Genomic DNA, 13,693 nt, shown 5'->3' with positions numbered 1-13,693 from the left:
GCGGCTATCTGATTTGGTGAAGGCTGCCGGTCTTGCTTACGAGATGAAGGCAGAGCTCACCATCTGCAGCATCGTTGACAGAACCGACTGCAGACCTTTGGTGCAGAGCCGGGTGGAGGTCTGAATCAGAGGCTCAGACAGTTTTGCGACCGTGTTGGTTGCAGATTCCTTGACTTGCACCATAGGGTGGTGGGGGTTTGGGTTCCGCTGAATAGGTCAGGAGTTCACTACACTCAGCTGGCGGCTACATGGGTAGCGGAGGCTGTGTGGCATGGACCGGGCGGTTTTTTAGGTTAGAAGGCCTCGGGAAAGTACGGGGTGGGCTGCAATCTCAAAGGGTGCGTGGCAAATACAGGTCGTGCTTGGATCAAGGAACAGTCGGAATTGTAGTTGCAAATTGTTGTAGTTGTGCTGGGAAAGTCCCTGAACTTCAAGCGCTAATAGAAAGCACAGAAGCTGGAATCGTTATAGGTACAGAAAGCTGGCTAAAGCCTGAAATAAGTTCTGCAGAAATTTTTACAAAGTCTCAGGCGGTGTTCAGGAATGATAGATTAGGCAGAATTGGTGGTGGAGCGTTTGTGTCTGTCAATAGTGGTTTATCTTGTAGTGAAGTCGAAGTAGATACTCCGTGCGAATTGGTATGGGTGGAGGTTATACTTAACAGCCGAACTAAGTTAATAATTGGCTCCTTCTACCGACCCCCAGACTTCAATGATATAGTTGCTGAACAGTTCAGAGAAAATTTGAGTCTCGTAACAAATAAATACCCCACTTATATGGTTATAGTTGGTGGGGACATCAACCTTCCCTCAATATGTTGGCAAAAATACTTGTTCAAAACCGGTGGTAGGCAGAAAACATCTTCCGAGATTGTCCTAAATGCTTTCTCTGAAAATTATTTTGAGCAGTTAGTCCACGAACCCATGCGAATTGTAAATGGTTGCAAAAACACACTTGACCTCTCAGCCACAAACAATCCAGAACTAATAGGGAGCATCACGACTGATACAGGGATTAGTGGTCACAAGGTTGTTGTAGCTAGGCTCAATACCGTTTCTTCCAAATCCACCAGAAACAAACGCAAAATAATTTTATTTAAAAAAGCGGATAAAGTGTCACTAGAAGCCTTCCTAAGAGACAATCTCCATTCCTTCCGAACTGACTATGCAAATGTAGACGAGAGGTGGCTCAAATTCAAAGATATAGTAGCAACAGCAATTGAGAGATTCATACGTCATAAATTGGTAATAGATGGAGCTGATCCCCCATGGTACACAAAACAGGTCCGAACGCTGTTGCAGAGGCAACGAAAAAGCATGTGAAGTTCAGAAGAACGCGAAATCCGGAAGATTGGCTAAAATTTACAGACGCGCGAAATTTGGCACTGACTTCAATGCGAGATGCCTTTAATAGGTTCCACAACGAAACATTGTCTGAAAATTTGGTAGAAAATCTGAAGAAATTCTGGTCGTATGTAAAGTACACAAGCGGCAAGACGCAGTCAATACCTTTGCTGCGCAGTGCCGATGGTACTGTTACCAACGACTGTGCTGCTAAAGCGGAGTTATTGAATGCAGTTTTCCGAAGTTCCTTCACCAGGGAAGACGAATGGAATATTCCAGAATTTGAAACACAAACAGCTGCTAGCATGAGTTTCTTAGAAGTAGATACCTTAGGGGTTGCTAAGTAACTCAAATCGTTGATACAGGCAAGTCTTCAGGTCCAGATTGTATACCGATTAGGTTCCTTTCAGATTATGCTGATACAACAGCTCCCTACTTAGCAATCATATACAACCGCTCGCTCACTGATAGATCTGTACCTACAGATTGGAAAATTGCACGGGTCGCACCAGTGTTTAAGAAGGGTAGTAGGTGTAATCCATCGAACTACAGACCTATATCATTGGCGTCGGTTTGCAGTAGGGTTTTGAAGCATATACTGTATTCAAACATTATGAATCACCTCGTAGGAAACAATCTATTGATACGTAATCAGCACTGTTTCAGAAAACATCGTTCTTGTGCAACGCAGCTAGCTCTTTATTCGCACGAAGTAATGGCCACTATCGACAGGGGATCTCAAGTTGATTCCGTATTTCTAGATTTCCGGAAAGCTTTTGACACTGTTCCTCACAAGCGACTTCTAATCAAGCTGCGGGCCTATGGGGTATTGTCTCAGTTGTGCGACTGGATTCGTGATTTCCTGTCAGGAAGATCGCAGTTCGTAGTAATAGACGGCAAATCATCGAGTAAAACTGAAGTGATATCAGGTGTTCCCCAGGGAAGCGTCCTGACCTGGGTGACAATCTGAGCAGTTCTCTTAGGTTGTTCGCTGATGATGCTGTAATTTACCGTCTAGTAAGGTCATCCGAAGACCAGTATCAGCTGCAAAGTGATTTAGAAAAGATTGCTGTATGGTGTGGCAGGTGGCAGTTGACGCTAAATAACGAAAAGTGTGAGGTGATCCACATGAGTTCCAAAAGAAATCTGTTGGAATTTGATTACTCAGTAAATAGTACAATTCTCAAGGCTGTCAATTCAACTAAGTACCTGGGTGTTAAAATTACGAACAACTTCAGTTGGAAAGACCACATAGATAATATTGTGGGGAAGGCGAGCCAAAGGTTGCATTTCATTGGCAGGACACTTAGAAGATGCACTAAGTCCACTAAAGAGACAGCTTACACTACACTCGTTCGTCCTCTGTTAGAATATTGCTGCGCGGTGTGAGATCCTTACCAGTGGGATTGATGGAGGACATCGAAAAGGTGCAAAAAAGGGCAGCTCGTTTTGTATCATCACGTAATAGGGGAGAGAGTGTGGCAGATATGATACGCGAGTTGGGATGGAAGTCATTAAAGCAAAGACGTTTTTCGGCGCTGTGAGATCTATTTACAAACTTTGTCACCAACTTTCTCTTCCTATTGCGAAAATATTTTGTTGAGCCCAACCTACATAGTTAGGAATTATCATCAAAATAAAATAAGAGAAATCAGAGCTCGAACAGAAAGGTTTAGGTGTTCGTTTTTCCCGCGCGCTGTTCGGGAGTGGAATGGTAGAGAGATAGTATGATTGTGGTTCGATGAACCTTCTGCCAAGTACTTAAATGTGAATTGCAGAGTAATCATGTAGATGTAGATGTAGATGTCTACTGTGGAAAACCTTCGTTTTTGTTTTGAACTGAGTATTATAAGTTTGACTTACATTCAGCCTTCACGAAGATGGATAAATTGAAAACATACAGTATCCAGAAATTTGACTGTAAGAATTTCCAACTGTGGAAATATCAGTTGCAAATTTTTTTCATGCTCAAAAAGTGCTTGATATCGTTGAGGGGATACTGAGTCCAAATGAAGCTGGTGAGAGTCAAACCGCTTGGGATGACTTAAATGCGAAGGTGATGCTCATTCTGTCTACTGGGATGGAATTTGACCAATTGCAGTCTGTTATGGTGTACACAAATTCAGTAGAAATGTGAGCAAGACTATTCATGAACAGCGATCCACAGTTAATAAAATGGCCTTGAAGCAGAAATTTTTTGATTAGAGAACGTCACCAACAGACACAGTCGCACAACACATTGGTAAAGTTGAGTCCTTGGTACAAGCATTAGCTGATATTGGGGAACCTGTTACAGGAGTTGACAAAGTGGCTAAAATTTTGGGAAATCTGCCAGCAAAGTTTTCAACTGCCTGGGGCTTGTGTGCTGAAGATCAACAAACGTTCAATAATTTGACTTTAAGGCTATTGAAAGAAGAACAAAAACTTTTACAGTGTCATGAAAACTCGACAGCCTTTGCAGTAGTAAATGTGGACAAAACACGCAAGTTCAGTTCAAATACTGGTAACCACAGTGTGTCCAACACGGTCAGTAGAAAAGATGTTGAATGTTATTACTGTCACAAAAAGGGACATTTTAAATCTGAGTGCAGAGAACTTTTAGCAAAACTTGATACGAAAACTGATACATCTGAGCATGAAGCTTTGAGCGCAGAACATGTGTATATTTTTGCTCCAGGTTGCGAGAACATTTGGTTAGCTGACAGTGCTGCGTCAAAACATGTGACGTCATACAAAGAATGGTTTAGCACATTTAAGCCAATTCAGTTGGATGACTCATTTGTTCATATTGGAGACAACACGATCGTAAAAGCAGAAGGCATTGGATCAACTGAAGTATTGTCATCAGTTGAGGAAAAATGGCAACCTCACACTTTGGAAAACACATTGTATATACTAAGCTAAAGACAAATTTATTTTCAGTGGAAATTTTTTTGGAAATTTGTGGTAAGTTCCTATGGGACTAAACTGCTGAGGTCATAGGTCTAACTTAAACTAACTTCCGCTAAGGACAACACACACACCCATGCCCGAGGGAGGACTCGAACCTCCGACAAGGGAACCCGCGCAAACCGTGACAAGACGTCGCAGACCGCGCAGCTACCCCATGCGACTGTTTTCAGTGGGAGCAGTCACAAAAAAGAGGAATTAAAGTTATTTTTGACAACAAGAGAATGTAAGTTCGTGGTTCAGGTCTAACTGCAGCAGGAATTAAGATGGACAATCAGTGTTATCAAATGTTGTTTAAATGTCCAGATGTACTATGGGCAAATCCTGTTTCCTTGAATTCCACCTTGATCTGGCATGAGAGCCTTGGACACATTCATTTCAGTGGTGTCAAGAATACGGCTGACCTGAATTTAATACCTGGTTTTGGTATGAAGAAAGTTCAAAATCTTCATTGTGGCCCATGTCAGTATGGCAAGAAGAAAGAAAATCTTTTGATTCAAATTTGGAATGACGACAATAGTTCCTGGCAAATTTATTCATGTAGATTTTAGTGGACATGTGAGAAAACTGCCTTTTGAAGGTGCACATTTGTGCATAATTTTCAAGGATGACTGCACTTCATACCGGTTCGTGCATTTTCTTAAAAGTAATCATGATACTTTCCCCATGTTTTTGGAATTTCAGAAACTGATTGGACGACAAACTAGAAACAAAATCAAAGTTCTGAGAAGTGACAATTGGACCGAATTAATAAATAAGCAATTTGAAGATTATATCAACTAAAATGGCACAATACGTGAGAAAAAAAGTCCCCATACACTACAGCAGAATGGCCGAATTGAATGAGAAAACAGGTCCATTGCTGAGTGTGCATGCACTGTGTTATTAAGTACTGACTTGTCTCATGAATTATAGGCAGAGGCAATAAATTGTGCTGCATATATCTTAAACGGCTGATCGTGTTTGGAAAACCACCTTCTTTGGGACAGACAAGGAAGTTTGAATCAGCAGCATACGTACATGTTCCTGATAAATTTAGATCAAAATGGGATAGTAAATCAAAGATATTGATCATGGTTGGCTATGATGTGTATAGTACCAATTATCGCCTCTACAATCCTGAGTATAAGAAAGTTACAATCTCCTTTAATGTCTCTTTCAATGAAGAACAAACCCATAGCTTAATCATAGAACAAAGATATACTGAATTTTACCTGGGAGACCATGCTGCAGAAGATGTTCAAGAGGAATCTGAAGAGGATGATGCTTGTGAACAAATGAAAGAAAATCAAAAAGATATTCGAGAAGAATCTGAAGAGGATGAAACTGGTGAACAAACAAAAGAAAATCAAAGGATAAATCTGAGAGATTGGTCTAATCTGCGAGCACCTGCTCATTTTTGGGACCGAGATATAGCTTCTTCTGACATTGTCTTTGAACCTCAAACTTTTGAAGCAGCAATGGCATCGAAAGAGTCATCAAAGTGGAAACAAGCAATGGAAGAGGAAATGACATTCTTGAAGAAGAACAAAACTTTAGATCTAGTACCATTACCACACAACTGCAAGGCAGTTGGATGTAAGTGGGTCTATTGTGAGAAGCAGAATTCTGAGGGAAAAATTGGCCCCTTTAAAGCTAGATTACGTGCAAAAGATTATTCACAACAAGAAGGCATTGATTATCAAGAGAGATTCTCTCCTGTGGTCCGATATGATTCAATCAGAGTTTTATTAGCCATAGCAGCTTCATGAGATATGCAAATTAGGCAGTTTTATGTTAAGACTGCATTCCTGAATAGGAATTTGAAAGAATAAGTTTACATGGATCAACCAAAAGCTTTTGTTGTAGAAGGCTCAAATAATGTTTGCAAACTGAGGAAGAGTCTATATGGACTCGGACAATCACCACATTGTTGGAATCAAAAATTTGTACAGTTTCTGACAATGTTTGGCTTTGTGCAACTGAATGCAGACAAATGTATTTTTCATGCTTTAACAGATGACACTGGTGTTCTGGAACTTTATGTGGATGATGGCTTGCTTATTTGTAAGTCTCCAAAAATACTGGGAAATGTTTTGACAGCACTGGGATCAACTTTTAAAATTACTGTGGGCAATGGAAAATGCTTCTGTGGATTGGAAATTGAACAAAGCCCTTCTACAAAAGAAATCTATATAGGGCAGCAAAGATGCATCAGTTGTTTGCTTCAGAAGTTTAACATGGATGGTTCAAAACCTGACTCCACTCCTTTTGATGTTAGAACTATGTTGCACAGTGGCCAGTCTCTTGCAAACCAGCATGAGGTAAATGTAAATGTTGTGTGACTAGGGCCTCCCGTTGGGTAGACCATTTGCTGGGTGCAAGCCTTTCGATTTGACGCCACTTCGGTGACTTGCATGTCAATGGGGATGAAACGATAATGATTAGGACAACACAACACCCAGTCGCTAAGCAAAGATCTTCTTCAACCCAGCCGGGAATCGAACCCGGGCCCTTAGAATTGACATTCTGTCGCGCTGGCCACTCAGCTACCGGGGGATGGCACCAACATGAGGTAAAAGAGATGGAAAGCAAACCTTACTGGCAGGCAGTCGGCAGCTTAATGTTGGTAGCAACTGTCTTACGGTCACACATCACGTTCGCTGTGAGCATGGTGAGTAAGATTTTACATAATCTAGGTCTCAGTCATTGGCATGCTGTTAAAAGAATTATTAATTATCTGCAAGGGACCAGGGTCCGGACCAAAAGGTACAAAGCTGATTCTTCTGGACTGGTGGTCTACTCAGATGCTATCTTTGCTGGTGACTGTGACACTCATCGCTCAACTACAGGCTATGTGAGCTTGTTAGCAGGTGGGCCTGTGACATGGTGTTCATGTTGGCAGAAATGTGTGAGCAGATCAACAATGGAGGCCAAATACATAGCAGCTTCAGATGCTGCTACTGAAGTTATTTGGTTCTTTGGTTTTCTCAGTGAACTTGGTTTTCAGTTAGACAAACCAACAACACTCCATGTTGACAAACAAAGTGCTATTCGCCTGTTTAAAAACACAGAACATCACAAACATACCAAGCACATTGACCATTATATACATGAACATGTTGAAAATAATGAGATTGAAGTTTATTATGTTTATTCTGATAAACAGTTGGCAGACTTATTCACAAAACCTTTAACTAGAGACAAATTCATGACAAACAGAAAAGGTCTGTTAATGCTCTCAAAACAAACTCACTAAAACAAGAGTGGGAATGTTGACAGTAGTGAGCTTGTCGTATTGAGTTTTTTTTAGTGGTTTCATTTTCAGTTTTTGTGGTTTCATTTTCAGTTTTTGTGGTTTCATTTTCAGTTTTTGTGGTTTGTGTGCACCAGATATTTATGTTCATTCTGTGTGCGGCCATATTCCGCGACATTATAAAATTATATCTTTGTTTTTTTGTTTTGTTGTTACAGTTATTGTGCAGCTTTTGGTTGCAATAAAGAAAGGAGCAATAACTTATTTTTACTCCAATTTACCATATTTTGCTCTGTGATTTTCTGTCAAACATAATTAAAGACATCAGTTCCAACCTTGCTTAATATAGTATAACATAGCTACAGTAACACATATGTTTTAATGGCTATACAAATGGCTGCTGGTCTGGACTAAACCAAAAACTTGTCACTCTATGTTCGTTGCTCAAGTAGGAACCAAGCACCAAGAGCCTCGTAGCTGCCAAACCACAATTCTGTGCATGACCTTTCCATACATATTTGTTACAGCGCTTCCATGCTGTAATGATAATGTGGGGTGTCCACATAAAACCTCCCTTATTCCCAAGAGCAATGGGGAAAAAGCTGTGAGACATAGGTACACTAAGTGATCAAAAGTATCTGGACATGTGGCTGAAAATGATTTATAAATTTGTGGCACCCTCCATCGGTAATACTGGAACTCATTATGGTGTTGGCCAACCCTTATCCTTTATGCCAGCTTCCACTCTTGCAGGCATATGTTCAATCAGGTGCGGGAAGGTTCCTTGGAGAATGGGGTATCAATGTCGGTCAGTGAGGCCTGGCACAAAGTTGGTGTTCCAAAACATACCAAAGGTGAGGACTCTGTCCAGGCCTGTCCATTACATGGATGTTATTGTCATGTAACCATCCCGCCACAGGCCTTGCATTATGAACAGGTCCTCGATCATGTTGAAAGATGCAATCGCCATCCCCGAATTGCTCTTCAACTGTGGGAATCAAGAAGGTGCTTGAAACATCAATGTAGGCCTGTGCTATGATAGCGCCACGCTAAACAACAAGGGGTGCAAACCCCCTCAATGAAAAACATGACCACACCTAACACCAGTACCTCCTAATTTTACTGTTGGCACTACACACACTGGTAGATGACATTCATCTACATCTACATCTATATTTATACTCCGCAAGCCACCCAACGATGTGTGGCAGAGGGCACTTTACGTGCCACTGTCATTACCTCCCTTTCCTGTTCCAGTCGCGTGTGGTTTGTGGGAAGAACGACAGACGGGAAGCCTCCGTGCGTGCTCGAATCTCTCTAATTTTACATTTGTCATCTCCTTGGGAGGTATAAGCAGGGGGAAGCAATATATCCGATACCTCATCCAGAAAAGCACCCTCTCGAAACCTGGACAACAAGCTACACTGCGGTGCAGAGTGCCTCTCTTGCAGAGTCTGCGACTTGAGTTTGCTAAACATCTCCATAACACTATCACGCTTACCAAATAGCCCTGTGACAAAACGTGGCGCACTTCTTGGGATCTTCTCTATCTCCTCTGTCAACTCAACCTGGTACGGATCCCACACTAATGAGCACCGGACTTTCGCCATACCCACAACCCTGTCATTGTATTGCCACATTGTCCACCATGATTCGTCACTCCACACAATGTTTTTCCACTGTTGAATCATTCAACGTTTATGCCCTTTACACCAAGCGAGGCATTGTTTGGCATTTACCGCCGTGATGTGTGGCTTATGAGCAGCCACTTCACTATGAAATCCAAGTTTTCGCCTCCCTTCGCTGCTCATTTGAGTACTTTAAATCTAATTAGAATTTGAACTAAGGTAGATACAACATCCCTAGCAGTCTCATGATAAAATTTGTGACAAAATTAGCCTCATATTTCTACAAGGTTTTTCCTTAACCTAAATTTCCATGACATTTTAATTGCTCATTGTAATTATTACTGTGATAAATTTGTGAAGATTCTTCCAGTAGCGCTTTTGTAGAATTTATTAATTTCAAATCTCTATCCATCAGCTCCAAATCCACAGAACTTTCACCTGCAAATTAGTTAAGTACTAAGCTAAGGGAAAATATTTTCCATTAAATTAAAGCACAGAAATTTTTGCTTTTCCAAATCAGTGGCAGTGTTTACTAATTTCATTAACAATAACTTTTAGTGCGCTCATGATATTTTCGTAGCTTTACAAAACCATCTCAATATTGACTTCTCCGTCAAGAAACAAAAAGCATACAGTGAATATAATTAATTGTAAAGTCAGTGCAAGAATATTTTCTGCTTTGTCTTTAAAATTAAAAAAAAAAAAAAAAAAAAAAAATTATTGTGGTAGTGAGTATTTTTGATACTTATCTGTTAAGTTCTTTTTTTGTACAGATGATCTTTGGATAGTTCAGCTGTACTGCGTATTACTAATATTGTTCAATATTACACTATTTAATTTTATACATTAATTTGAAGATATACTTAACCTTAAATTGAATTCATAAAGCTTATTAACTTCATAAACTTGTAGTCATAATTATGAGTGTGTGGAGTTCCTGTGTCTACGAACAACTTACTTCCACAATGAGAACTAAATATGCCTAGAGAAGTATTTTAATTAATAATATTCAAAAAGTTTTACCAGATATTGATGAAGAGTATTCTGTACTATCAGTTTGGTCAATTTAGACATGTTGAAATAAAAGTTGACATCAATAAAATCTTAATCACATATGACATTATTCATTTTGAAGTTGCTTCACTTGTAAGGACTCTGATAGATCAGTACTTATTTGCCTCAAACTTGTAACTGTGTAAGAATGTTAAGAATCTTATGAGTGTGTTTAGATGTGAAATTTTGTTGCTGTTTGTCACTGATACATCAGCTGCTGAAATAACATATCTTTCCCACGCACTGCATTAATGAATTACACTGATATGAAACACCTCCATGTAATATGACATCAGGAGGCCAAAATATTACTGCATCTTTGGACAGCCAATTTTCATGCACAGCTTAACTTACTCTGGCTCCTCACCCCCTCCCCCTTTCTCTAAAACATTATATCAGTCAACTGTTCACTATCATGACATGAGTATGAACCAGATGAAATTACCGCTTCCATAAAAAGGCTGTTTTACGACAATAAAATGTTTATTGAAACACTCCAGTGTGCTATCCACCGCATATAACACATCATTTATTAATTGTATCACTCATAAAACTTCATTTCACAAAAATTTCCAGTGGATATCAAATAATATTTATATTGTAATTATTCTGATATATCCAGAGGTCTACATATTCAACAAACTCTGAAAGCGAGTTGTACCTTACACTCCCCTTGCAAGCTGGAGCCACACCAAGAAGATACATTTGAAGTGTTGGTAAACTCAGTCAAATGCATGTGAGCAGCTATCTAAAATTAAAATATCCTCACAGCATTTGCCTAAAGATTGGTTTTTGTGAGGTGCTTTATGTTAAATTGGCAGAGCTGTCAAATATGTGTGTTCATTATGCAGACAGTGATGACAAAAGATAACTTCAGAAAGTGTTTTGCATGTAGGTCATTGCAGAAACAGTACTGATGAAGCCTCTTGATCTTTGTGTTTGGTGTTTCAAGTCCAAAATAATTGCTGTTAGTTTAACAAGTTCTGTTTGCATGTTGTTCTTAATATCAGTAAATTATTTTGGCAGATTTGTACATAATATGTATTTAATTTTGTTTCTCGTTGTTGTTGTTGTGGTCTTCAGTCCTGAGACTGGTTTGATGCAGCTCTCCATGCTACTCTATCCTGTGCAAGCTTCTTCATCTCCCAGTACCTACTGCAACCTACATCCTTCTGAATCTGCTTAGTGTATTCATCTCTTGGTCTCCCTCTACGATTTTTACACTCCACGCTGCCCTCCAGTGCCAAATTTGTGATCCCTTGGTGCCTCAAAACATGTCCTACCAACCGGTGCCTTCTTTTTGTCAAGTTGTGCCACAAACTCCTCTTCTCCCCAATTCTATTCAATACCTCCTCATTAGTTATGTGATCTACCCATCTAATCTTCAGCATTCTTCTGTAGCACCACATTTCGAAAGCTTCTATTCTCTTCTTGTCCAAACTATTTATCGTCCATGTTTCACTTCCATACATGGCCACACTCCACACAAATACTTTCAGAAACGACTTCCTGATACTTAAATCTATACTCGATGTTAACAAATTTCTCTTCTTCAGAAATGCTTTCCTTGCCATTGCCAGTCTACATTTTATATCCTCCCTACTTCGACCATCATCAGTTATTTTGCTCCTAAATAGCAAAACTCCTTTACTACTTTAAGTGTCTCATTTCCTAATCTAATTCCCTCTGTATCACCCAATTTAATTTGACTACATTCCATTATCCTCGTTTTGCTTTTGTTGATGTTCATCTTATATCCTCCTTTCAAGACACAGTCCATTCCGTTCAACTGCTCTTGCAAGTCCTTTGCTGTCTCTGACAGAATTACAATGTCATCGGTGAACCTCAAAGTTTTTATTTCATCTCCATGAATTTTAATGCCTACTCTGAATTTTTCTTTTGTTTCCTTTACTGCTTGCTCAATATACAGATTGAATAACATTGTTTCTCAGTTTTACATAATGCTGGTTTTGATGGTTTTACAGGAGAAAGCACTGAAATACAGAAGACGTTAACATTATTACACTCAAACCTTCAACATCAACAAAAGAGGAGGAGAATATTTCTTTCGAGGATGGACCTTGACTCAATATCCATTAAAATAGACTTTATCTCAAAACTTCTGGAAACCCTGGAATGCTGTTTTCTCCGAATAATGATTCCCTGTGCTACCCGACGGGAGGCCCTCGTCACACATTTCATTTCATGTGACGAAGACACTTTCAAGAAAGTTATGAAACAATTTGACTTACTGGTTTGTTTGATCAGGGAAAGGAATACACACATGAGTCAACAGGAGGTTATTGATTTTAATCAAGAAATAAACAGATTTGTGAGAATGGCACAGCTCTATAGTATTGAGAGGACCTTCAACTTCACATCATCCCACTCTTCTGAGGTTATTAAGGCATTACACAAACAAGCTGTGCAAGAAGTGAAGTCTATTGAAAGATTTACATCAATACAGGATCAAAAAGTGAAAGAAATTTTAGACAAATTGAATGAAGCATGTAAAGTAGAAGTCCCACTTGATAATGAAATAATTAGAAGAGAGATTGTGAAAACAGTAGGTGTAACACCTGGTCACTGGTTCAGATGCCCAAATGGACATTACTGTGTTATTGGAAACCATGGAGGAGCGATGCATGAAGGTAAATGTCCAGATTGTGGGGCTAAAATCAGTGGTGCAAGGTATCCTGTGCATAGGGACAATTATCAAGCTGGGGAAATTGATTCAACACATCCAGCGTAGTGTAATACATGAATTTTTAAGGGATTCCGTGTACCTCTAAGCCTGAGTGTAATTTCTGTTTGATTGATTTAGATTATGTTATAAAGCTATATCTTTATTTTACATGTTGCTAAGAGTTCATCAGTGAGAATATTATTTTTAAAGTATACCCTGTTTTTTACTCTATGAATTGTAGTTTGTTCTATGATTATATAAACCATTTTACTCAATACTTAACATCATTTTTATCATTTTACAGAAAAGATAAATTGCTTGTCAGTTTCTGATAGATGTTTGTGGATTTATTGTGTGTGGCAGATACTGTGGCAGTATTATGTGTTACTTGTACCACTAAATGAGAAGCAAATATTTGTACTGAATAAAAAATCTAGAGAATATACTGGATTATAATTCTAAGATACAGGATATCCATGAAAGCATATCCCAGTTTTGATGGTGTGTTGTAACAGTTTAATGTAGACTACTTACAACAAATAATATATAAAATTGAAGGTAAACTACGCTAATTTTTCGTGCAGTTGTTCAAAATGTGCACCTTTCATTATACAGCTCATGTTCAGCCTAAAATCCAATTTTCCCCACACTTTGGTTAACATATCTGGAGTAATGCAAACAATAGCCACGTCAGTCCTGTGTCTCAATGGTAGGAAAATCATTTGACAGTGGAGCACATAGACATGATTGTGGATAAAGCCTCAGAGAAAAAAAATCATGACTTGAGGTCAGGTGAACA

General features: G+C 39.2%; 1 protein-coding gene across 1 annotated transcript in view; it reads left to right on the top strand.

The window, feature by feature from the left end:
- Positions 1-13,413, top strand: part of LOC124595720 (NFX1-type zinc finger-containing protein 1-like) — a 413,636-nt gene extending 400,223 nt beyond the window's left edge. Inside the window, exon 16 of the mRNA XM_047134586.1 lies at positions 12,194-13,413. Within this exon, the coding sequence (XP_046990542.1) occupies positions 12,194-12,960 (767 nt within the window). The 3' untranslated portion in view covers positions 12,961-13,413. The remainder of the gene's footprint in view (positions 1-12,193) is intronic.
- The last annotated feature ends 280 nt before the right edge of the window (positions 13,414-13,693 follow it).

Source organism: Schistocerca americana, chromosome 2 (genome assembly GCF_021461395.2).
Source record: "Schistocerca americana isolate TAMUIC-IGC-003095 chromosome 2, iqSchAmer2.1, whole genome shotgun sequence".
Classification (NCBI taxonomy): Eukaryota; Metazoa; Arthropoda; class Insecta; order Orthoptera; family Acrididae; genus Schistocerca; species Schistocerca americana.
The sequence above is the reverse complement of the archived record's forward strand: the minus strand, read 5'-3'. Positions and strand labels throughout refer to the sequence as shown.